Below are 24,157 nucleotides of genomic sequence, written 5' to 3'. Positions count from 1 at the left end.
CACCGGGCTGGGGAATCCCACGGTCAAGCGTTTCGTGGAGGGGTTGCAGGGGGCGGCGGTGACAGCATTGCACAGGAAAAAGAACCTGGGGGCAGAGAGGGCGGGCGCGGGGGACAGTGACGGGGAAGAGGAGGCATACCAGTTTTGTTATACCCTTCCTGACAAGACCGCGGTCAAAAGAGCCTTGTGTGTGATCGAGAAAGTCCGTAGAAGATACCTGACGGAGGATGCTCGCTGTGCGAGAGAGGACAACAAGCAGGTGTACGCAGAAGTTGCAGCCCGCATGGCGCGCGCAAACAGGGTACGAATCGCAGAGGAGGTCGAGTACGAGGTGGGAGGGCCTGGTAGCGCGCCTGAAGGCGGCGGGAAAGCGCAAAGGAAAGGGGAGGGTGGAGTCGAAGGAAATCAGGGAGAGGGGGTGCAGGGAGGGCCGAGCATAAATGCCGACAACCGAAGCATCAGCCAGCTCTACCGTGAGCTAAAAGCGGTGCCCTTTTCCCAGCGACTGCTGGTCAAGCGCAGTCGGATTCATGGGTGGGGCTTGTTTGCGAAGGAACCCATCAAGAAAGACACGATGGTGGCCGAGTACATCGGAGAAGTTGTGCGTGCCTGTGTTGCTGATTTGCGGGAAAAGCAGTACGAGGAGTCGGGACAAGGTAGCTGCTATCTCTTCCGTCTCGATCGTTACGATATCGTGGATGCTACCATGCAAGGTAACATGGCGCGGTTCGTCAACCACTGCTGCGACCCTAATTGCTATGCCCGCATTATCAGCGTGGATACCGGGGAGAAGAAAATCATCTTCCTGGCGAAGCGCGACATTGCGGCGGGGGAGGAGGTTAGTTACAACTACCACTTCAGCCTTGAAGATGAGAAAATTCCATGCTACTGTGGCGCGTCGACATGCGTGGGAAGCATGAATTGAACCCGATGATACTGAGTAATGGTCTTGAAGGAGACAAAGCCGAACTGAGGATTTCGGGAGATGATGTCCTCCACGGAGTGTCTTTTGCTGGGAAGAGGCTCTCAATGGACCTCTAGTACTTGGGGAAAATACATGTGTGCATATTGAAACTTCGTAATGAAGACATACTGTTCGTACCACCTCTAGGAGGCAAGTCACTGAGAAAGAAAAGTCTTCGTATATTGCCTCACGGCCAGAAGATACAAAAATAAACGACTGTAGCTGATAACCAAAGGCGTTAACAAATACTAATCGATAGTGATGTGGGATGTTTTAGTTTCCTTTCGGGCTGGGCATGGTGATGTGCATAGTAATAACGTGCGTCATACCTCGGAAGTTGTCGGCACCTGTGCTTTGAGTTCGAATGTATCCTGCTGTATAAGCACCTGACCCATTTTGATGGCCAATCTTTTTTGCATATCTGAAGTATTTGTTATCGTCTTCGAGGCTCATTCTTGTCAGTCCATTCCCCATCGGAAAGCTTTTTATTTATTTCTTCTCCGACGACGGGGAGGTGATAATATTTGCACGATCTTTCAAAAATGCACATACTTGACCTGCAACCTTGCGTCCTGAAGGACACATGTGGCTGCATGGCTTCTTATGCATCTCACACAGCTAGCATTGTTGTGCCTTTTTTCTTTTGAATGCCTGTGCCCCTTTTAATTCTTGCGCGTGTCCAATTCTTGCAGCCTTCAAATTGAGGCACGCTTCGGAGCGAGAGGGAGCATGCGAAGGGAGTTATGTGCAAAAACTAAGCAGCGTAGTTGGAACGATTGCGTTAATGACGTCCATACTCCTCTTTTCTTAATGATTTCAAAGTGACATATTTTACAACCGAAGGATGTGACTTTTGATTTCCTGGAGGAACATCTTGAGAGGTTTTTTATATCTTGCGATCGACTTGGAGGAAACAATGCGATATGTTGATGATTTTGCCGTGGAGTTGTTGTTGGCCATGTCCATGTATGTCGTATGACTTACCACTCGATATATTTGTGGTTATACCTAAGCACAGTTTCGGAGGCGCTTGGTTGGAAGGCCTCACTGCTAGAGCTGCCTTGAAGACTGGAAGTGCCTGTTGACGCCTTTATTGCAATAATTCGCGAACCAGTGGTGGGGAGGAGAGGTCACAAGCCAAGCGAAGCTAAGCATTGCATCCAATGTTGACGGCCATAGGAGCGGTAGCTGTTTCTCCCGCGGAAGCAGGCAAGCTAATCGCAACAGGTACGTTGTGCCTTGGTATTTGTCCTGATGGCAGCGGATAGCTCCCTCTAAGCCTGTGCATCTTCTTTCTATCGTCTTTCCTAGGCCTTGCCTTCGGTTGCATCCATGTTTTATCTGGTGCAGATCATCTTTCAGCCTTGGCCACGCTTGCTGTTGGCTCCCGTTTTAAAGCCTTCGGCCTTGGAATCAGGTACGTCACCCATCCCCGCGGAATTAGGACCTTCCGCCCGTGTGGCGTGGGGGATGCTTCTTATTAAGGACGAAATGCAGAAGATGTGTCGCCTAATCGTGTAATTCCTTGTCTCTCCGTCTTGGACAGGTGGGGCCTGGGCCACTCCTCCGGACTGATCCTTGTCGCGCTAATCATTCTGGGACTCGGCGACAAGATCGACCCCAAAGTGCTGGAGCATACATGCAGCTGGATAGTGGGCGTCTTCATGATTGCCCTGGGAGTATGGGGTATCTACAAAGCACGCAGAAATGAGGCGATCCGTAATGCAGCAGCCACGATGGAAGGAAAAGAAACCAGGGGGAGAAGTAGCCTGCGGGGCGTGGAGGGAATGGAAGAAGGGAGGGATCCGGCCTCCGAGTACGGGAACGCCCAAGACACAAGCGACGGCACACATGCCCTTGCTCAGTCTGAGTCCCCGCCCACTACCCACTGCGTTCCGGCGTCTTCCACAAGCTCCTCGTCCACCGCGAGGGAGGAGGACGAGGAAGGGGGGCTGGAACTGGTGCCGACCAGCCAAGCGAAGAGAGAAGGCTCGAGGAGCGAGGGGGGAGACGGGAAGGAGGATTGCGGGGGATCTAGACGTGTCAATGATGAAACGGACGCCATCGACTGTGCACACGAGGAGCAGCCATGCGGAATGCAGGAGCAAGACGCAAGTGAGAAGTCCCCTGAGCGAGACATGTCGGCAAGCGAGCCTTTCTTGGAGGAGGACCAGGGTCGGCGGCGCCAGTCGCTGCCAAAACGATGCCTTGCCTGCCTGCGTGTTGACCTGGAGTCTCCGACTGTCCAGCGCGTTGTTGCTTTCGGAGTAGGCATCGTCCACGGGATCGCGGGACCCGGCGGGGTCTTAGGCGTCCTTCCCGCTGCGCGGCTCCATTCCTGGCCCAAAGCCACCATTTATCTAGCTACTTTCTGCTTGTCTTCGACGCTCATCATGGGCATTTTTGCCGCATTGTACGGCGAGTGCACGTCCCGGCTGGGCGCGGCCAGGAATATCGAGTTCCGGCTAGAGATATTCAGTGCCTCCCTTTCGCTCATCGTAGGCGTGCTCTGGATGTCTTTAATCCTGGCGGGAAAATTAGACTCTGTCTTTCCCTAAATTGAGGAGAGTGAGGCTGCTGGGAATGTACAAAGCGCATTGCGAGTCCGCACGAAGGCGTTACCATGGACATAAAAATACAAAAAGTGGCGACGTGTGTTCGGATGGGCTGGAGGAGGATTAAGAAGATATACAGGCCGGAAAGATAAGATCGCAGGGGAAAGTCGAACAAGTCTTTTCGAGAATTACAGCTTTGGAAATCGATGATCAAGATGGTTACCAGGAAGTCGGGGAGGATACTGTACTTGACGATCTCAGTGGGAAAAGGCACGTGCTTCTGTAACCAACGTACACTGTCGTGGGAACGAATAGCACGCACGCGCTTACAAATGTATCCGAAAGAGGAAGGAATTTTGATAAATGTCTCAAACAGAACTTTCGCGAACATCTTCGGATGCGCCTTTTGTTCTTAACAGCATCACTTGTGGCGTTCTCTAATTTTTACTTCCACCGCAATAAACGACTAATGAAATTCCTCTTGCCGTGAGAAGTGGAGCATGTGGGCAAGTGACGAGTAGCGCTTGAGGTGACGTTCGGAAAAATGCCTGCTGACACGGTGTCCCCGGGGAATTCATAGGATTTCTCATCCAAAAGTGGTTTCGACATCGGTCTTACCCCTCGAAAACGACCGGCACACACTGAGGTTCCGCACTTCTCGACAGTCGTCTCCTTTTGAGTTTCAGTCTGCACTTGATGTCTAGGATGATTGTCTTTTTTGGCCGCGAGTCCTTGAATAATGGACTCCAAAAGCAACATTATCTTTCGCCGTATTCGGAGGACCTCTCCTTTGCCTCTCTTACTCATGTCTCCAAGTAATGCCTCGGCGAAAATATCCCGAATTTCTTCCGGGGTCATTGATTCCTGGTAAAGCAAAAATCGCAGATGGTCTTGGAACGCCATCCACAAGCCCGCTGCATGTCGCACGTGTCGGTGGTGCTTGGATAGCTTCGCTTCCTCCACCGCTTCTTCGAGCAGATGCAACGGAAGCAGTTCCCGGGAAGAAAAGCGGAGAAGATGGAGAAATGCCAAACAGCACGTAGTAACGAAGCTTTCGGAGGCTCCTCCGGGCGACCTCGATTGCAAGATAGAGGAACAATTTTCTTGTAAGACATTTGATTTCAGGTCTTGGTACATACGCTGCTCGAACTTCAGAACTCTTGAGGGAATGCGTCCGTCCCACACAGCAGGGTACCCGGAACGTGGCAGAGCCGCACGCGTCGAGGAAGCTACCGCATAAGATAGGTTTTCGATCAGTCGAATTAAATTAACCGCTACAGTAAAGCGTTCCTCGGCAGTCATGTTGCGGATATCGGGGTAATTCGTACCATCTACCTCCCGCACCCCCACTCCATTGTAGTTCTTCGAGTGATCAGGGGAGTCCGCGGTCATCGAGTCCTTGTGTTGTTTTTCTAGAGCATGCGGTACGCTGATAGCATCCATCCTTGCATCAGGACGACGAGGTGACGGTGTGGCAGGAAACTTTTTTGTCTCGGCCGGTGAGGGCATCGACGCAGGCAAATCAAAAGCTGAGAGGCAGATCTCCTGGGTTCCTTGCATGTTCTTGAGAGGTGTAAAGGGCGATAAATGTGTCCAAAGTTGTTCGTGCTGCACAATTTCATCGTTGTTAAAAAGGTCGCGAAAGGGCTTTTTTGCGTCTGCGGAACCCGTACCCTTGGCTCTTGCCTGCTGTGGGTTGTTTCTGCCATCACTCCGGATAATCACCATTCTTTGGGGGAAAAGATCTGCTTCTCTCTGCCGTTGCGTCACACTCTCGATGACCTGCATAAAATCCTGTCTGGCCAGGAAGAGTCGCTCTTGGCTGGTTCTCGCGCTAATTGGCTTGGTTTGTATATCGTTGTTTTGGTGAAAGCGGTGTTGATCAACAAGGTCCTTAGTACGGTTGACTTCACGAAGAATGGCTTTATTACGGGCAAGGATGTCCTGGAGCGTGAATGTCAACTCCTGAGCGTCTCCTATTTCTCCATAATTACAGTTCAGATCCCAATGATTTCTGGGGTACATGTCCATTCGTTGCTATCCGTTAATCACCGCTATGTTGAGGATGAAATGTAGCAGGAAAATGTCCAGAAAACAGAAATTGTGATAAATTGGACTTTTATTACACATGTAAACAGTGAAATGTCAGGCTCGATTGCGGTGAGGGATGCCCAGACCATAAGAAAAAGATTAGTACATCTGCGGTCACTCTGAGAATTCCAAGGACACGAAAGAGACAGCGAGAAGAATCTCCGTGACTCACAAATTTTGTCTTGGATTTCGCAGTCTATTCTAGTGGGCTATTGGACGTCGTCGAGGCTGGCGGTCATCTTGCCATCACAGTCGCTCATGGCAGAGGCCTGCAGTTGTTTCAATTTTTGTTGGCCGGCAAATTTAAGCGTCCTTCGTTTTCCCTGTCGAGCCTTATTTGAATGTAAAATGTGGATTGTGTGGCACCTCAACAAACCTTGTAAGAGACACATTCTTTGCTGGGCGACCGGGCGACCGGCATGAAAAATTACTCTCATGACATGTTCAAAGCGATGTATCACAATTTTCATGAGTACCGTTCATGCCTACCATCCAAATGTTGCGCGCCATGATTGTCTGATGTCAACGAAGTGCCCCAAATCTCACATTCTCGAGCTTTCGAATCTGCCTTCGCATGAGGAGTGTACCGTGACAATGTTCCCGGATGTGGCATCTCCTGTATGGGCCGGGTCTACGTGGCCTCAGGCTAGGTCGAGTAACGGCTTTTTGAATGTGCGGCAATAAAAGACAACGACCGGGAGTTCGCGGTCCAGGCGCCGAGTCCACCCGATGGCCTGAAGAGAGGTGATCAGGCAAATCATCTGTTTTTCGACAACAAGGCGTTTGAGGACATCAGCTGTTTATACGGATGCATTCATTCTAAGGCTTTCTCTATGGTGAAGCGACGCGTCTATACGTATAGTCGCCTCCATATTAATAGCCGCTGAGGAGGAGGCCATGTGCTTTGACGGCTGTAGCAAAACTCTGCCTTACTCTTCTTGAACAGTGCTTAATTGATACGGCACATTTTATCAATATTCACTCTTCTTTTCGGTTTAATCTACGATTTCGCAGGCGTGCAAGGTATTGCCGACATTCTTCACTCGCAGTGAAGATCTACATGTATCTTGATCCGCCTGGACTGCAGTCATAACCTTTTCGCTGGATTATCCATATCTTGATGCTTCCACATGCCCAAATTGTTATGGAAACAGATCTCACATCGTTCAGATGAACGAAACGAGAAATATGAAAAGTCCCAATGCCGCAAAGACTTTGGCACAATTACCCGCACAACCACAAGGACCACAAATCCCATCTGTACCGTCAGCTCCATCGTCAACGGGGACGAAGGCCATGAAGACCAAGCAATTGGATTGGAAACAGGCAAATCTGCTGAAAATGTGGAGCGATTCACGGGGATTGACGGACATACTTCTCTCGTGCAGGCAGCCTCCGACCATGACGAAGTAATCGGGGTGGAGCTAGGCGAATGCGCGAAAAGCGAATGCGCGAAAAGCGTGGAAAGCTTTTCTAGGAAAGGCAGAGATGCTTCCCTTGTGCAGACAACTGCAACAGGAGTACAGTCCAGCACGGTGTTACCGGCCTTTTTCATCTCGTTTGGTTGCGGTCGGAGCATTATCGTCATGCTCGCATTGTACTCTGCAGCTCTTGCCGTCGCGACAGTAATCGCTCACGTCCAACTACACAGTGTAAGGACGTGTGGTGTCTCTGGGGAAGTCATATAGGTACTGGAGTAATGTACGGGACTCACATCTACTGTGATTTCTACCACCTCCTAATCTAGGGACTCATCCTCCTGTCGCTCCTCCCCGCCGTCTTCATGATGACCTATGCCCAACGTCTATTCGCAAGGAGCGTACTCCGCCGAGAAATGGTTCTCACTTTCTTTCTAGCCATTCTGTGCATGAGTCCAGTAGTCGTGGTAGAAAATCTGTGGTACTACGTCGTGCTGACCAAGAGCCACTTAGATGACGCTGGCGATGTACCCCACAGTACCGGCGCCATTTCCTGGGCATATCGCTTCCTTTCTGCATTCGTACGAGCGTTTCTCGTCGCAGCTTTGTTCGAGGAAGGTGCTAAATTTTTGGCCTTGCGGCGTTTACGGTCACTGCCCCATGTAAACGACCCACGTGCTATGGTCACCTATGGCATATGCGCAGGTGTCGCCCTTGGAACGGTTGAAAATCTTTTTCTCTACGCCTTCGCGTATGGCATCGACGTTACTCTCATTCGTGCTATCCTCACTGTGCCCATGCACGGCATGACGGGGATGCTGACCGCCTGTGCCTTGGCTGAGGACGTTTTCCTGGTACCAGCTCCTGTTTTCCCCGCACCCGCCTCGCCCGTATACCGCCCTTGGTACCGTATTATCGCGGCTCCCGTTTTGTTTCACGGTATGTTTGACTTTGTGGATTTCTTTTTTCCGGACCGACTTCAAAGCTTGTTGATCGCAGTAGAAGCCAGTATCGTGGTGACAGGATTCGTCTATTTCCGCTGGAAATTTTTGCGGCTGGTCAAAGCAGTGCCCGTTGAGGATGATATTCATTGTGCCCTTAGAAAAGAAGCCGAGAGCCTCGACAGGACGGCGTTGGAGGATGTTTTTGTAGAAGAGACAGGGGCGGTTGACGGTGTCGAGAGCACGATGAGGGAGAAAGCTTCGGGACAGGAAGCCGAAGAACGCAACCGAGTTGGCCTGTGGGGAAGACTCACAGGCGAGGGTAGCACGATGGGTCCCTCCAACCGGTACGTAGGAGCGGTGGTGGGGACAGCATGCGTGTTTTGCACCGGCATGTTACTCTTCTTGTATTTCAGCCCGGTGTAAAAGGATGGCATGCAGCGAAAGCGGCACTGGCGACAGAGCCACACAGCATCATGTACTGGTGGCGCGTAAAGTTATCAGCCGGACAGCCATTGCTCTCCTCGCGGTTTAGGGAACAGTGGCATGTACACACAGATAAATAGTTTAGTTAGTAGTGCGACGGGAAAAGGCGTAAGACTATTAAAAAAGGACGAAGTGCGTACAAATTGAATAACGTTGGGAAGGCATGACCTTGTGGCGAGAAAGAGTTGGCTGTACAAAAAGAACTGTCGGGACGTCATTAAAAGAAAAAGAAAGAGAGGTCGAGAGTTCACACCTGTGGACAACAAGCCAGGCCTTGGAGATCATTCCTCCTCTCCCCATCCGTCCTCGGCGCCCAATGCCCGCTCCATCCGTTCTCTCTCCTCTCTTGCCTGCGCCAATCCCTCATCCAGGGATCCTTGCATCTCAGGCGGCACTACACTTTCCTCCTCCTTGAAACACCGAGGCCACCAGGTCGACTCACTCGCTTCCCGCCGGCGTTTTCGCAGGCTCAAGCACACACACCGCTGCCCTTGGCCGTCCTCGTCAATCACCCATGAGCATTCGTCCGGACTCACCAACCCAGACAATTCCCCCCCGATCCTTTGTCTTCCCCCTTCGTCTCCCTGCTTCCCTGTAACCTCCGGGTTCTCGGAAGTCTGTGGGTGGCTAACTTCCATACACCGGCCCGCCGCGTCAATCGTCATCTGCACCGACTTTCCACGCACCCCCTCCGGGATGGGAATGAAAACATTCATGTAATCTAAGTCCTGTGACCAGTGGTAACGTCCCTGGCCGGCCGAGCCTTTGAAGAGCATGCATGCCCCCAACTTCTCGCCTTGCAACAACTGATACCACAATGCATGCGTGCCCGGCTGGGATTGTTTCTTCAGAGTCATCGATATGGCGTGGCTGCCGTCCGGCTTTTGCACAAGTTGCCATCCAGAGGTGCTCGGGTCAATGGTGCCGGCGAATTTACCCGAGATCACACCGAAAGAAGGAGTGTCTGTCAAAGCCACTTGCATGGCATCTTCGGCTACTATCAGATGCAAATTAGCTCCACGGACAGCTTTGGGTACTGGAACACCCACGTGCACGTCCGTCTCGGTTTGTGTCCAGTGGTACCTTAAGGTCTGGCGGTACATTGGGACGCTCGTCGCTTTCTTTTCTTCAAAGTAGGCCTGTGCGTCTTGCATCTTTCCGCGCATCAAGAATTCGTCAACTGCTTCGTCGTCCTCCGCGGTCCATTCAAACCGGCGGAGCTCGTGTGGAAAACGCAGAATTTGACTCTCCTTGGCCAGCATGAGCTCAGCCAACCAGTCAGGGCGCGTGGCTGTGGACAATAGATGAAAATTTTAACAAGCATAAATCAGTGGTAGCAACCACACAGTCTCACCTCCCGCTATCCGTAAAATATCATGATTAGCTTCCCTTTACTTCCATAATGTCAAGCATATCTTAAACAAGTAAAAAAGATTTTGTTCGGAGCATTAACTTCGAGTTCTCAACCCTACTTACTCGAAAATTGCAGCCTCGCATCAGTCTCGCCACCAGAGTTATCATATGGCCTGACCACATCCCCCAACAAGCCTCGTTGCTGACTCTGCAATCGTGTTATAGCCGTGCTGTAAGATTTACCGCGACGCGACGATGCAAGAGGATGGTACGCCATGTTGAAAGCCTGGAGAGTGGGAAACGCAGCACAGCCGATAACGAGGAAAAGCGGTCTTCTTGCCATGGCAACTTCCGGACTATCCGCCTAAGTCCCGGCTGTACTATTGTTCACTGTTTTTATTCTGGAGATGTGATGGGAACATGCACAAAATCAGAGTGAGTAGCTGCTTGCCTGTCAATCGCAGGTTTAGTATTATACCGCTTCAAAGTTATGACTCGCTGGTAACCTCCTGTCCCTTCAAGGTATCGGCCCATTTCAGTCCAAAGCATAGAAACCAGTCAATTCTACGTGAGAAGTCGCTTGCTGAACGAATTTAAAACCATCGTGATTCTAAGTTATTTTGTAATGCATTGGGCCACGTATAAGAAATCGATGTCGTATCGGGACTAACGAGAGCAATGTGGCCTTTCCGGTGCTAAAACGTCTGAATTCTATTTGCAAAGGCTAGTTACACACATCTAACATAGTTTTTCCCTCGCAGCTCTAGGTATCTGCTGTCAACTCTTGTTGTATCTGTCGATCCCTAAACTATACCAAATTATCTGATGTTCCTTGCCTTTTTGGCAACTAGATTTCTTATGTACCCTCATCAGATCACCCAATCAGTGTATCCGTCCCATATCGCCGTCTCAGATGCATCATCCCCACCCTGTCCTCCTGGTGTGTTCGAGCCAGATTGACGCTCTGTGTTCTCAACTGTGCATCCATGTCTGGGTTTACCTGCCCAGTACCGGTCTCCAACTAAATGGTCTAACAAGGCGGGCAGCGAGAGGAAGCAGAGTTCGCCCCCTACACGATCCCACAAAGGGGACTTTTTCAGCCGGTCCCTGACTGTGCTCTTAACATTCACAACGTAGAGGATCTGCGGGGGCAGGCCCTTTTGCAAGGCCTCCTCAACCTCGTCTAGCATCTTGATCCCTGAGAGATCGATGTGGTTTACGCCGCTGAAATCCACGACAATGTGCTTGGGCCGCGCCGATACTTTAGCCGCTGTGAGCACTCGAGAAACCTCCAGATCCTCCTCCCCCATTTCCTCTTGCAAGTCTTGCGATACTACCAGTGCTCCGTCCGCTCCTCCCTCTGTTCCCCCGCCGCGCCTTCTCGGCAACTTTTTCCTGGTCCCTTCATCATCCTGCGCACCCTGGTTGTCTCCCGCCTGCGAACGAACGTGGCCTTCTTCGACCGCATCCTCCTTGGCCGTCAACTCCACCGCTCCACCCTCCGCCCCTCCAGCAACACCGCCTACCTTGAACGTCCGGACCACGGAGAGGAGAGGGCTGCCCGATCGGAAAGGGGCCGGGAGGCCATGCTCTCCGGAGCCCTTCCCTTCCACATGCCCTTGTCCGCCTCCAAGTCCGAAAGCATGATGGTGCGACGAAGCAGCTTTGGGCAACACGACGTTGGGATCGTTGGCTATGCTCAAAATTTGCTCCTTGATGCTCGCACAGCTGGCAAAGTTGAGGCTTTCATCGATCCGAACGATGCAAATCCCAGGCGCTTGCACGGCGTTGGTGTAGCGCGTGACGTCGCGAAAGACGTGCCGGCGGCCTGGAAGGGCACCCAGTACCTTCAAGCGCGGGTGGGAGGTTTTGCGTACCAGGGCCACGATGCTGAGAGCCACGCCGACGATGATCCCCTTGTCGATGCCGAGGCCTAAGGTGACGGCAAAGGTGGTAAACATGACGGCGAACTCGCTTTTGGAGGCCCGGAAGGCGTAGAGGAAGGGCCGAAAGTCCACGACGCCGCAAATGGCGACTTGTACGATGGCCGCTAGGGTGCACAGGGGAATCCAATGGAAGCTCCCGGTCAAGAAATTGACCGCGAGCAAGACAATGCTGACTGCCACCAACGCGGAGGCCTGTGTCTTCTGATTCGCCTCCACAGCTACGGCCGTGCGCGCGAAACCGCCCGCGACAGGAAAAGCCCCAAAAAAGCTCCCGACGAAATCGGCCAGCCCTAACGCCACAAGCTCTTGGTTCGGCTCCACCACGTAGTTGTTCAAACCCGCGTATTTTTTGGACACGCTGTAGGTGAGCATGAACGAGATCACCGCCAGAAGAAAGGACGCACCGGCCAAATCGCGAAACTCCGTGAGCGTGATCGCGTAGGACGGGTACGTGTGCAGGCCGTGGGGAACCTCGCCTATGATGGCGGGCGCGACACCCTGCCGGGACATCCCGTAGGAGACGAAAGCCGTCGCTACAATGGCTACGAAGGGACCGAAGTTGGACAGGAGCAGCATTTTTTTTGTCCAGACGTGGGCATGCGGGGTCGTGGAATCCGAGGAAAGAGCCGCAGAGCGCAGGCGCTCAAGCTTAGCGCGGGCGGCCCTCCGCCAACGGGAGAGGGCGTACAAGAGGAAGAAGGTGACCAGGCCCAGCAGCAAGGTCCATGGCTCCGTATCTTGGATATTTTGGAACAAGTACTCGAGCGTTTGATAAGCGTACGGGAAGGCGGGGATCTTGATGCCGAAGAGGTATTTGAGCTGGGAAATGGCGATGAGAATCTCGCCCCCTGAGCAGAACCCTTGCATGACCGGGTGCGACACGTAAGTGGCAATTTCCCCCATTTTCAACACACCCAGGCCTATTTGCATCAGTCCTGTCACAAAGGCGAGTTTCACGGCTACATTGACGCGCTCCTCCAACGGTGCTTGCTGCGTGTGATCACCCTCCGAGCTCCGAAGGGAGGACGTTTGTCCAGAAATAATGTTGCCGACCATGATGCTGACCAGCGCCATCGCCCCTACAGCACTTTCTCGGGACGGTCCAAAAAAGCTGTAGACAATGTTGGGTGCAATCGCACTGTAGAGCCCGTAGATGGGAGAGAGGTTGGCCAGGACGGCATAGGCCATACCCTGAGGGATGAGGAGGATCCCGACAACGAGGCCTGCCTGATGGGGCGAAGCGAAAAAAGAATTAGCACCTTGACTGCGGCCAACTAAACTAGGTTACTGCGGTGGCTCACCGAGGAACTACCCTTCGCTTATTTAGGTCCCGTGCATTTTAAGTACATGCATACCATAAGGAGTTGGCTTACCTGCAAATCCCAGAAAAGGTCCCGGCGTACGTGATAATTTCGCATCCAATTCCACGCTGGTACAGTTGGAAAATATAGCATGGGCTCTCGCCGTCTGTTAAGCTTTTTTTTTTCTTCTAGCATCCCGTCGCGTACGCCTGGCTCTACATATGAGGAGAGATCCCGCGGGCCCCGCCTGTCGCCGAGGCGTGGGGGGGACGCAGACCCTCCCGCAGGAGGGGCATGTGAGGACGTTGTCGGCAGAGGCATGGAACCCGGTGCAGCTCCTGACCCTGCATGCATGTCGGTATGGTCCACGGGGGGAGTCTTGCCGTTTCTTTGCGTCATGCTCGCCTGAGGGTTCAATGTGCAATTAGGAATAAAAACGCAAAAGTATAGCAAATGATCAATGGAAAAAAATGACCAGCCTTTACAAAAAGATCGTCAAGTGTTAATCGGACTGGTGGGTACATAAGTTGAAAGCGGCGGGCGTGGGGCAGTCGCGACGGTATTTCGCAAGAGGATACAACCATGTGTCATGTGTGGAGTATGATCGAGCCCGGCGTTTGCGGCGAATATTCATATCATGCACCGAATGCGTTGCCCTTTGAGACAAAGAAATACGAGACACATAAGGTTCTACGTAAGGTTCCGCTGCTAAATTTTAATTTGAAAATGCGCACAGGCCTTGTCGTCATGCAACAACCACACGAACCGTCGGGACGTGGTTTTCCAAAATCGGGTTGCACACGCAAGTCCCCACACGGGAGAGGTTGTTCTTCGCGAGATGAGTACGTGGTAACCCCCCTTTCCGGTGCCATCGAAGTCCTGAGGAAAGAATAAATACTCACATGCACTGGGGAAAAAAAAAAAACTCACTGGGCACAGTTTAAATTCTCTTTGCGTGTTTTTGAATTTTGGCGGTCCTCCCTCCCCACCATACCATTGCACTTGACAATGCGTGACCCCCTATAACAATTGTTTTTTTTAGAATTCCGATCCAACGCTTTTTTCTCATCTTCCAAAAGCTTTCATCGACTCACACATCTCCAGTGGTTGCGCATGAATGTTGCTTCAGGCTTTCTTCCAAAGCTTGCCCGCGTCTGTCTGGCCGCTCATAAGACTCTTCCAGGCTCCATGGGTCTCATCAATTACCTGCCGTGTCATGTGAGAAGAGGTGTCAAAACAGACAACACAACGCATGCTTCAAGTAGAATGAAGTACTTTATCAAGTAAGCCTCAGCGTGTTGAGATTTGCCCCTCCATGCACCCCTACCTTCAAAGCATCCGCCTTGGCCAGCGCCTTCTCTCCGAATCCAAACTCGTTCACGGGCTTGCCATCGGGCGTTTTGTACCAACGGAACCATTCTCTGATCCCAGAAACCACCCCAGGGAGCTTGGCCTCCACGTCGGCGATGTCGTTGAGCTCTCCGGCCATGGGGTCGGAGGCGGCGATCGCAATGATTTTCCAGTCGAGCTCCCCGTCATCGATCATGGCGAGGACTCCGAGGGGCTTCACGGGCGTCACGGCCCCCATGCTCAGCACTGTGCTCCCGATCTCGACCACGTCCACGGGGTCGTTGTCTCCCTGCACCTTCAGCTGGAAGAGGAGAAGAGTCAGCGCCGATGGTGCCAGTTAAAACATGCGAAAACAAGAAAAGAGAAGCGCGCAGCAGAAAGAAGGATTGTGACGTACCTCCGGATGAGTGTGATTGGGATCCTCCCAGGTCTGAGGCAGGAGTCCGTAATTCCAGAAAATGGGGCCATGGTAGAAGCTGTTGCCAAAGGGGTAAGAGGACGGGCGAGGAAGAGTGGTGGGTTTCAAGGAGGGTGGGGATGGTAAGAAACATGTGTTGGTGAGACACCGAGGGCTTTTTGCAGGAATCGCTAGCGTCGAGGAGGGATGAACTACAGGATCTCGGGGGCGCACTTGAGATTCCTGGGTGATCCAGGCGCCCACTCACCGGAGTTTTCCTTTCTTCATGTCCTGGGAGATCGGGTTGAGTTCCTCCTTGGTCGCCACCTCCATCTTGGCCTTGGTGCTTCACGAAAAACGAGGGAGGGGGAAAGTCAGACTTCATACGTTGCAAGGCCCAAGGAAGGGTTCGAGCTTGCTCCAAAGGTGACAGATATTGCAGCCAAAGTATAAATGGAATGAGAGAAAGGGTTTGAAAGGCTACGGTATGCAGCTCCATTTCAGACTTTTTAAGGGAGCTCGAAATCGCGCCCTGCAACCATAATTCTGACGAAATTGCCATTAGGGGTGCGTACATCACATTTTTACTACTCGCAACGACTTTTTATCCATCTGACTTACAATTTCGGGATCTCGGTGATGAAGTTAAACGTCTGAGGATCGGCCTTGAGGGGAATGTCGTGCCAGGGAGAAATCGTGTTGCCATCTTTCTGCTCGTGTCAGGTGTAGAGGTAAAATATGTAAAACAGGCCAAACCGTAAGTGTTACTTTCGATTGTCACCCCATCATTGATTTTTTTTTATGAGGATTGTATCAGTATGTGGCGTACCCCATATGGTGCGCACTAGGACCTTCCTATCGGAAATTGCTCTCCTTCTTGACGGCAGCTCCTCACACTCATACCTTGAAAAAGATACGAAACTCTTCAGTGTCCGCAGCACCCTTCGTCTCAGTGCCGACCATAGCCAAGAATCGACGAGAATTGCTCAATCGGAGGCTTGCCGTCCCGGCACGGACCGCTGGGAGGGCAGTAGACGGGCGTAAGAATCCCAGGGAGGATTGGAGCAGCAGAGTCGATGCCATTACCACCAAGATTCCTCGCTGCAACATCATTAGTAGACGACCTGATCGAGTGTTGCGAGTGTATAAAAACGAAGAGGCATGAAAATGCGGTGCATGTTGGGTGCGTGAAGAGCAAGGTAAGATCTGTGGCTGGAGGGAGGAGGTCGTCAGCGAGGGGGGGATAAGGATCGTGGCCCATATGGACGCGTTGCCGTCCGACCTCTCGCGTTTAAGAGATGCACCACCCCCACACGCAAACACAGCGCCATGCCGACGTCGTCTGACGGGACAGTTACTCAAGCACCTTCAACTTCAAATGGGAGTACAAAGAAGAGGCGGGGAGGGAAACGCAAGAAGAACACAGGGAGACCAGACGATAATCCCAAGCATCCCGCTCCCGGAGACCCGTCATCAGTGGGAAGTGGAAGCAATCGCAACCGAATATGCAACGGCAACAGAAGGTTGCTCAGTTATGCTCTCTCACCAGCATATTGGTTCGCGTTAACGGTATCAATGGTGGCATTTATGGTTCTGAGACGAGGTAGTACGAGAATTTCCGGCTTCAGTCAAGTTACACCCGGAGCAGCGGGGAGCAGGGATTTCAAAGCAAAAGTCAGCCCAAACACCGCAGCAGAGGAAATCAGTCTAGATTCTTCGTCAAACACAAGAGATGAAGAATGTATAAGCACGAAGCCCAACTCATTTTTTTCATGGTCTTTTCCAAAACTTGAGGTAGGAGATGTTGTAATACCCGTCTCCTGCATCGTCTGTCTCCACCCTGATATCTGACTCACCATCTTATGTCAAACAAACAAAGGCGATGATGACACAATTTATTGAGTCACCCATTGTGTTCCCCGAAGCACCAGTAACACGCTTCAGGCGAAGGGTAAGTTTTAGAGAGCCTGTCTTCTAGAGGTGGGAGATGTCCAAATAGTTGACGCACGGCTCATCTTCCCCGCAGGCTTTACAAGAAATGCAGCTAAATGACGAGCCATTGCAAGACAACCCTCCACGCTACGTACCCCCAGGGTATGCCTTTCCTTCTCAGGTGCTGCATTCCGACATACACCTGAGAGCAGAACGGGAACGGCATAGGGCAGTCATGCGCGCCGTCCAACCCATTATGTTAAATGGTCGAGAACAAGGCAAGTCCTGGGTGTCAATTGCAGCAAAATTATAAAATGATACATTGTGATTCCGCAAAGATATTGAATTGACTTTCTCTCTCACATATATCCAATTTTGTCATTTTCACCTGCCTTTCGGAGAGCAGATTGTGTAAGTCCTCGTTGCCTCAGAGATGGCACCTACCCTGCTTTCCGAAAACTTGAACGGAAAATGTTGAAAATGTTAAGCCCTGAAAGTTTATGCGTGTTCATCTTAGATTGGGGAAGAGGCGAAATAGAGTTTGAGAGAGAAGCATACCTTCAAGCAAGACCTCAGATGGCCTTGTATCCCAACGCAACAAGCCCGCAGGTAATCGAAAAATAAGGAACCATAACGTTGCCATCGTTTCAATATATGCTCTCGTTTGGCTTTGTGTTTACGCGACTACCACGAATCAAAATTCCCGCTCACGCCAAGTCCCAGGTCCTCCACATGTGAGCAGATCGGATCGGTTCCGTCGCTGACTCGCGGAAGAAATCGATGCCTCAGAGGGCTCAAAGGCCGTCGCATGTTTGCGCAAGGCGCTCGTGTCCCCAACACACCTTCACCGCGTGTTCGACTTATTTGATTGTATTGATTTTGTCTTTTTATTGTCACATACTTTGGCTGCTTGTGAACTCAGCACGGTCTCTGTGGTCAATCAGCGTCATGCTATCGTCTAGGACTGCACTGCCCAACCTAGGGTTGGCAGCCTTTAACTCACACAACGAATGTTTCTAAAATAAACGCATGCTAACAGGTTGGTAAGCGGAAGGGAGAGAGGATGTGGCCGGGCCGGGCGATGTCAAGCCCCAACCGTACGGCCGCTGCGCCTCCGGCGTCGGGAAGCCAGCAGGATGAAATTATCGTGCCCCGGAATTTCAAGCTCTTGGAGGAGTTGGACCAGGCCGAAAAAGGGCAAGACCCTACCATTTCCCTAGGCCTACAGAACCAGGAAGACATTTTTCTGGTCGCCTGGAACGGTTCCATCTTCGGCCCGCCGGGCACGACGTTCGAAGGCCGCTTGTTTGAACTTAAAATCGAATGCGGAGATCGATACCCCAATGAGCCTCCTTTCGTCCGATTTGTGAGTCGAGTGAACCTTCCGTGCGTCGATCAGAGCACTGGGGTGGTCAACCCGTCAAAGCTCCACATTTTGAGCCATTGGGACCGACATTTCACGATGGAGCGTGTCTTGAATGAACTGAGAAGAGAGATGATGACCCAGGGCAGTCGACGGTTGCCCCAGCCTCCTGAGGGGTCCCGATTTTAGGGTTATGGGTGGAGGGGATCGGAGCGTGAAAGGAGGATTTGGAGGGGCAGAAAAAGCTTATATGCTCGGGCGTCGAGTGGAATCGGGCCGTGTCAATGACCGGCACGAGCCTCTACTCAGGAATCTGAGCGCCGCCCACCAGACGAGGCGAAAGGCCGCCTCGTACCTTGGGATGGCTGGAAGGGTCTATGGAAAGGGGTCAGTGGTGTGTCCGACGGATGGAAGGGGGCTTTCCAGCGAAAGGAGAGAGGAGGAAACGCAGAGGCGCGCGGCGTATGCCCGGACGCCGTGTAAGTAACAGGAATCAAAAAGTTCGAGCAGGGCCCGAGGTAAACACGAAAAAGAACAACCTACAAGCGACGCTAACTGCGCCCGGGGCACGTCTTGGTCATTTGGTGTGCTATATGCTATTTTCCTTGTCCTATGTAACACGAGACCCGTCATCATCGATGGTGCCGAGCGGTCTCACTGATGTACAAGGCCCGGGGGTCTTCCAGGGAGAGCCCCGGCTCCTCCCTCCCCCGTTCCGCTTCTCTTCCCCCAACACGTCCACAACCCCCCTCCTTTCATCGCAAAAGCGGATGCCTCCCCCCCGCTTTCAGCTTGGGTGTGTACCAGGCCTGCAGCCCCCACACGGACCCCGCCGAGGTCAGTGCGATCCCTCCCAGCACATCGCACAATGGGGTCAGCTCAGGAGACAACCAGGGTAGGACACTGAGCCCGACCAGGAGGCAAGGCCATAGAACAAGAAGATCAGCCCAAAATTCGGAGCGCTGTTCGTCTTCCCAAAGAGGGTGGCGATCAGGGCCGGGTAAATTGCAAAATTGCCCCCGTGGGAGAAGGCCACCCCGGCGACGCAGAGCGCAAACAGCCACCGGCTCTTCCACGCGCCCACCGTCAGGCCCCAGGCAAAAAGGAAGCCTGCCTGACACAGGCAGAGGATGTAGAGCGTGCGATAAGCACCCGCACGGTCGCTCATCCAGCCCCAAAAAATCCGCCCGAGGGCGTTGGCCACGGAGGACACGCTGCCCACAACTGCGGACATGAAGTGGTCGTCCAGGAAGGTGGAGATGCCGATACTCTTGTAGGTGGCCAGGGTTACCAGCCCGCTCAAGGCCCCTAAGGTGAACGACAGGGACACGTGCCACGCTTGCGGCAGGCAGACGAGTTCCGACGGTGATACCTCCACCTCCTCCTCCTCCTCCGCTCCCGGCCTGGCCCTTTCCCCGTTTACGTCCTTGTCTGAGCCCCTATCGACCTGCGTACCTCCTAACCTTGGCTCCTTCCCTGCCAAGTCCCTCCCTCCTCCCTTTACCTCTTCCCCGACACCATTTTTATGTCCTCCATTCCCTACCGCGACTCCTCCTCTCCCTCCTTCCCTCCCCTTCCCTCCCTCTCCCACCGGCTCCCTGTCTTCCCGCAACCGCTGGTATTCCAGAGTCGAGATTTCCATAGCCCCTTCCTCCTCCCACCCACGCCGTCGGAGCGGCGAGGAACCCCCAGCTACCTCGCACGGGGCGTCTCTCTTGTGGACACGACTGTCGTGAGCGGGCCCGTCGCCGGCTGCCACCAGGGCGGTCGACTCAGCCCCGACAATGTCCAGGTAGTGGGAGGAAGCGGACAAACAGCCTCTCTCTTTCTTGTCCTCCTCCTCTTCCTCCGCCCCGTCCTCGATCTTCTTGTAGATAGGGTCCTGCAACAGAAGGGTGCCGGTGACGCAGAGCAGGGAGTATAGGAGGCCGAGCTTTACCAGCAAGCCCGGGACCGCGTCGGTCACAGGGCCGGGCCCGAAGTATCGCTTATTCTGAATTAAAAAGGGGGGCACAAGAGTGGAAGAGATGGCTCAGTTTAGACCGATTCGGGACACGTGTAAAAGCGCAAATTCATAAATCTGCGCCAGGAGCCCTGGAGAAACACTGGGCTTTGCCATGGGCTGTCCATCTTCACATAGACACACCTTGTAGACCACGTCCGGCTTCAAATTGTGCGGATTGACGAGGACGGACTGGATCTGATTGAAGACCAAGGCGGAGAGGCCGAAGCCGCTCAGAATCACGCCGCTGACCAGTCCCTTGCGCTCTGGCTCCCACCGGTACCCGCACACGAGGGGCACGGTATACGTCAGGCCTCCTCCAAACCCAAACAGTAGCCCATAGGTGCATGTCATCGCCCACAGGCTCGTCACCATTGAAGAGAGCAAGGGAGCGCCGACCAAGCAGCATGAACCAATGGCAGCGGCCGCGCGAGGACCCACGCGAAGTTCAATTTTTCCACCAAGAAACATCAAAAGAGCTTGCCCAGCTATTGTACACGCATAAATTACGATGGTGTTGTTGTAGGTAACGGTAGGATCATAAACGCGTAGGTAGGAAGTGAGATACACGGTCAGGGAGCCGAAAGTATAGAGCCTGTAGATGATGGTATGGAGTTGTAGAGATAGAAAAGAATTGCTGTATCATTAGTGAGGTTAAAAACGAAGGAAAGAAGAAAGATAAGTCCATCAATTTGGCTCTTTCCAAAAAGGATGGAGGCGTGAGTCACCTGCACCATTGCAATGCTGCAGAAGAAGGTAACATCAAAATATCCCGTGCAGACCAAGGAGCCATAAATTGGCATTAAAAATCCCTTTCCAAAATGGCAACAATGTCCTCACAGTAAATGAGAAGTAGCGAGTCATCACTTACGTGCCCATGACCAAATGGAGCAGGAAACCTCCCAAAATTGCTGCTTTGGGGCCCGTGGGTAGGAAGGGGATAATCATCATGAAGCACCTCGCCGAGGGGGCTATTCGGGAGAAGATAAGCAGTAACCTCCGGCTGGCTGTGGTGCAAAATAATTTTGGAAACCATGAGCATCGCTTTGTGGCGCACGTTTTGGCCTTCTCGTGTCGAGCTTGTGGTAAAGCGGCATGTGAGTTCTGGGACAGAGAAAGCAGTCATGACGAGATCGGTTAAGGCCTGACCGTTACTGGCGGATGGCCGTTTAGGCTTAATCCGCAGGCCAAATCACTGTGTTTGTGGAGACGCGCACGTGTGTTTTATGCGTTCCTTAACTTTATGGGTAGAGGCTCGAGTTGTGTTCGTGGATAATTTATTTGAAAGAGTAGGTATGTCCTCTAGTATTCTTTGAGGAGGACAGGGAGGAATTAGGTAGGCCCATGCATAGTTAAGCTTCGTTCCTATTGATGAGAAACACTGTGTCTGGCTACGATGCGGCATCGTAAAAGTATGCAATCAAATCAAGATGAATCACGAATTTTTAATACGTACACGTTTTCAACGGGGATCGACATAAAGTCCCGATCTACGTTGAAGGACTCACCCTCAGATGCGCTTTTCCAACAACGATACAGTCGAGGGCGCCGCAGCTTTCATTTTCAACCAGATTGAATAGATGGCTGACCATCTCCGCCGTGCTGATCGTTCTAAACAGACGAAAAACTTCTATACGGTAAGCAAAAACAGATTCGATGCTTGTGTTTGTAGTGGCACGCGACTGACATGTAAGTGACCTCATTCAGACTCTTATGGGGCAGCAGGAATATCCTCAGAGCCGATAGCCACGAACGGCGATCAAAAAGCATATATGCGCTTCCTTTTGGAGACTTGACTTCCCCTAATCTCGCCATCCATCCATGTCTTCAGGTACTAGGGGTCGAGAAAGGCGCGTCAATAAATCAAATCACTAAAGCATATCGGATCCTGGCCTTGCGCTATCATCCCGATCGCAACCTAAAGGATGCCCCGACGGGCGAAAAGTTTAAGGAAATTTCTACAGCGTATGCAATTTTATCGGATCCAAATAAACGGCGACGCTACGATTTGAGCGGAGGAGACACGTCAGAAATGTTTGACGACAGCACAGAGAGTCTGGATTTGGAAAATTTAAACAGCCTGCAAAAGGTTGTGTTTGCCATTATTACCAGATTTGGTCCAAATTTTCAGACGCAAGTCAATGCGGAGACATTGATCAAGGCTAAGGATTTATGCAACGATGTGCGGGCCAAGAACCGGGGCAAGGAGAAGGGAAAGCGGGAGGAAGGGCAGCGGGTCGTCAATTTAAAGCCAGGCTTTTCCATGGTCGGTAAAACAGTTGCGCAGCGAGGAAATTTTTATCGGCTGCAACTATCGGAAGCAGACGCGGCGAACGGTGTCATTGTCAGCTGTTGCTCCTCCAGTCAAGATCGATTCAAGCTGATCTGTTTCGAAGCGGACGGCAGTGTCCGTTACATGCAGGAAAGCAGCCCGCATCACGAGAAGAAAGACACCGTGGCAGACCTGCTCTTGGTGCCCTTCCAGACAATCACCTCATACGGGACCAGCGAAAATTATGAGATAAAGAAAACGGATCCCCTCCTCTTTTCCCGCCTCAATATCCTCACCCTGGAGGCTCGCTCCATTCAGGCTGGGGAGCATCTGCTCTGCGTGTACGGGGACAATTGGTACACGGGATCCTCTTACACGATCACCATCATGCGGGCTCATCTCGATCCCCTCCTGGTGCAAACGATGAGGGAAATGGACGACAAGCTCTACGCCAAAAAGGGCGAAATTGAGCTGCTCAAGGAGCAGTACGATCGTGCCGAGGCTGCCTTCGAGGCCATTAAGGCCAAAGTGGACGAGGAGAGTAAGGTTACGGAGGCACTGGTGCAAGAGAGGGAAGCAGCCTACTCTCGGTTCATCACTTCATCGGTTCGAAATTATGGACCGCACCTCAGTGCAGGCCTTAAAGGTCCGCCGACATCCTCGACGGCTCAGGCGGCTCCCTCTCTTCCCTTGGCACAGGGCTCGCACATGGAGGCCCTGTCAGCTTCCACCTCGGGCGGGCTCCCGGTGGGGGTCTCTGAGACGAACAAAGACAGCAAGGAAGTGGTGTCTCCAGCAGCCCGAGCTTCCGCGGATCTAGGCGAAGGGAAGAATTGTAAATCAGCACCAGGAGCAGGCGTGACCAGAGCGGCAGAAAGATCAGGAAATAGTGATAAATCTATCTCCGGCACTAGTCCAACGAAGAGGTCGTCTTTTTCCTTTCTCGCAGGTTTCAGACGGGGGGGAAGAGGAGGATCAATTGTGCAACAAGAAGAGTTGCAGGCCTCAAAGGCATAATCTCCAGTAAATGGCTATAGATGGATAGGTTTCTGCGTATGTACACTGGTAACTAACATTGATTGACCGATCGAGAGACTCGTAATCCTACGGAGCATTTCGGAGACTACACGGCGATCTTGCTTTTGGCAAAAGTACTTCTGGGTAACAGACATTTGCTGTGATTTGTGTGACTTTTGCTTCTTTTTCAAACGTTTGCTTCCACGGGGTTCAAGTGATCGCCTTTTTCCCCTCTTCGTACAAAGCTTGGGCAGCGCGGTCGGAGAAACGAACCATGTTCATCAGCGAAGTGGATCACTCACAAAATCATTACGACAGCATTGAAAAATGCGAAAATTCGATTCTCAGTTCGAAATACTTCGGTGATGAAGCCTGAAAGAACCAAAACATATAACATTTCCATAACACCTGGCCCATCGCCCTCTCGCGGTAAGCATCGCTCACACTGGCAGGCGATGGCTGCGATGATGTTGAGCTTCAAATATGGAGACGGACAGCATAGCCCTTTCCTATTTTTTACAAGCACGCCGCGCATACTTGTCAGGACGTTGGTACACATACATCTCTTTAAAGCGCCCCGTCTTTTACCACGAGGCACAGGGAAGTGCTTGGTCCCGTCAGGGAAAGCTTGCAGATGAAGAACAAGATGGTTAAGTCCGCCTGCCGCATTGTGGCTGCTGCAGTGGCCCTTTCCCCTGCTTTAAGAAGAAGTTTCGCCTTTCAAATGCCAGCTCAGCCACATCACTTCTTATCGCCATCGTTGGTGGTA

At 52.2% G+C, this 24,157-nt stretch overlaps 2 protein-coding genes across 2 annotated transcripts; both read left to right on the top strand.

The window, feature by feature from the left end:
• Window positions 1–21,923: 21,923 nt before the first annotated feature.
• On the top strand, window positions 21,924–22,264 carry NGA_2034100 (chaperone protein dnaj 16; the record flags this gene model as incomplete). Its single annotated transcript, XM_005856175.1, has 1 exon — window positions 21,924–22,264. A coding segment is annotated over one exon (341 nt), but the record flags the coding sequence as incomplete, so codon positions are not given.
• Window positions 22,265–22,318: 54 nt separating this feature from the next.
• On the top strand, window positions 22,319–22,726 carry NGA_2051000 (chaperone protein dnaj 15; the record flags this gene model as incomplete). The annotated part of the gene is made up of 1 exon (XM_005856176.1): window positions 22,319–22,726. A coding segment is annotated over one exon (408 nt), but the record flags the coding sequence as incomplete, so codon positions are not given.
• Window positions 22,727–24,157: the final 1,431 nt, after the last annotated feature.

The sequence above is a fragment of the Nannochloropsis gaditana genome (genome assembly GCF_000240725.1).
Source record: "Nannochloropsis gaditana CCMP526 unplaced genomic scaffold scaffold026, whole genome shotgun sequence".
Classification (NCBI taxonomy): Eukaryota; class Eustigmatophyceae; order Eustigmatales; family Monodopsidaceae; genus Microchloropsis; species Microchloropsis gaditana.
Note: the sequence above shows the minus strand (reverse complement) of the source record. Positions and strands in the feature narration are given on the sequence as shown.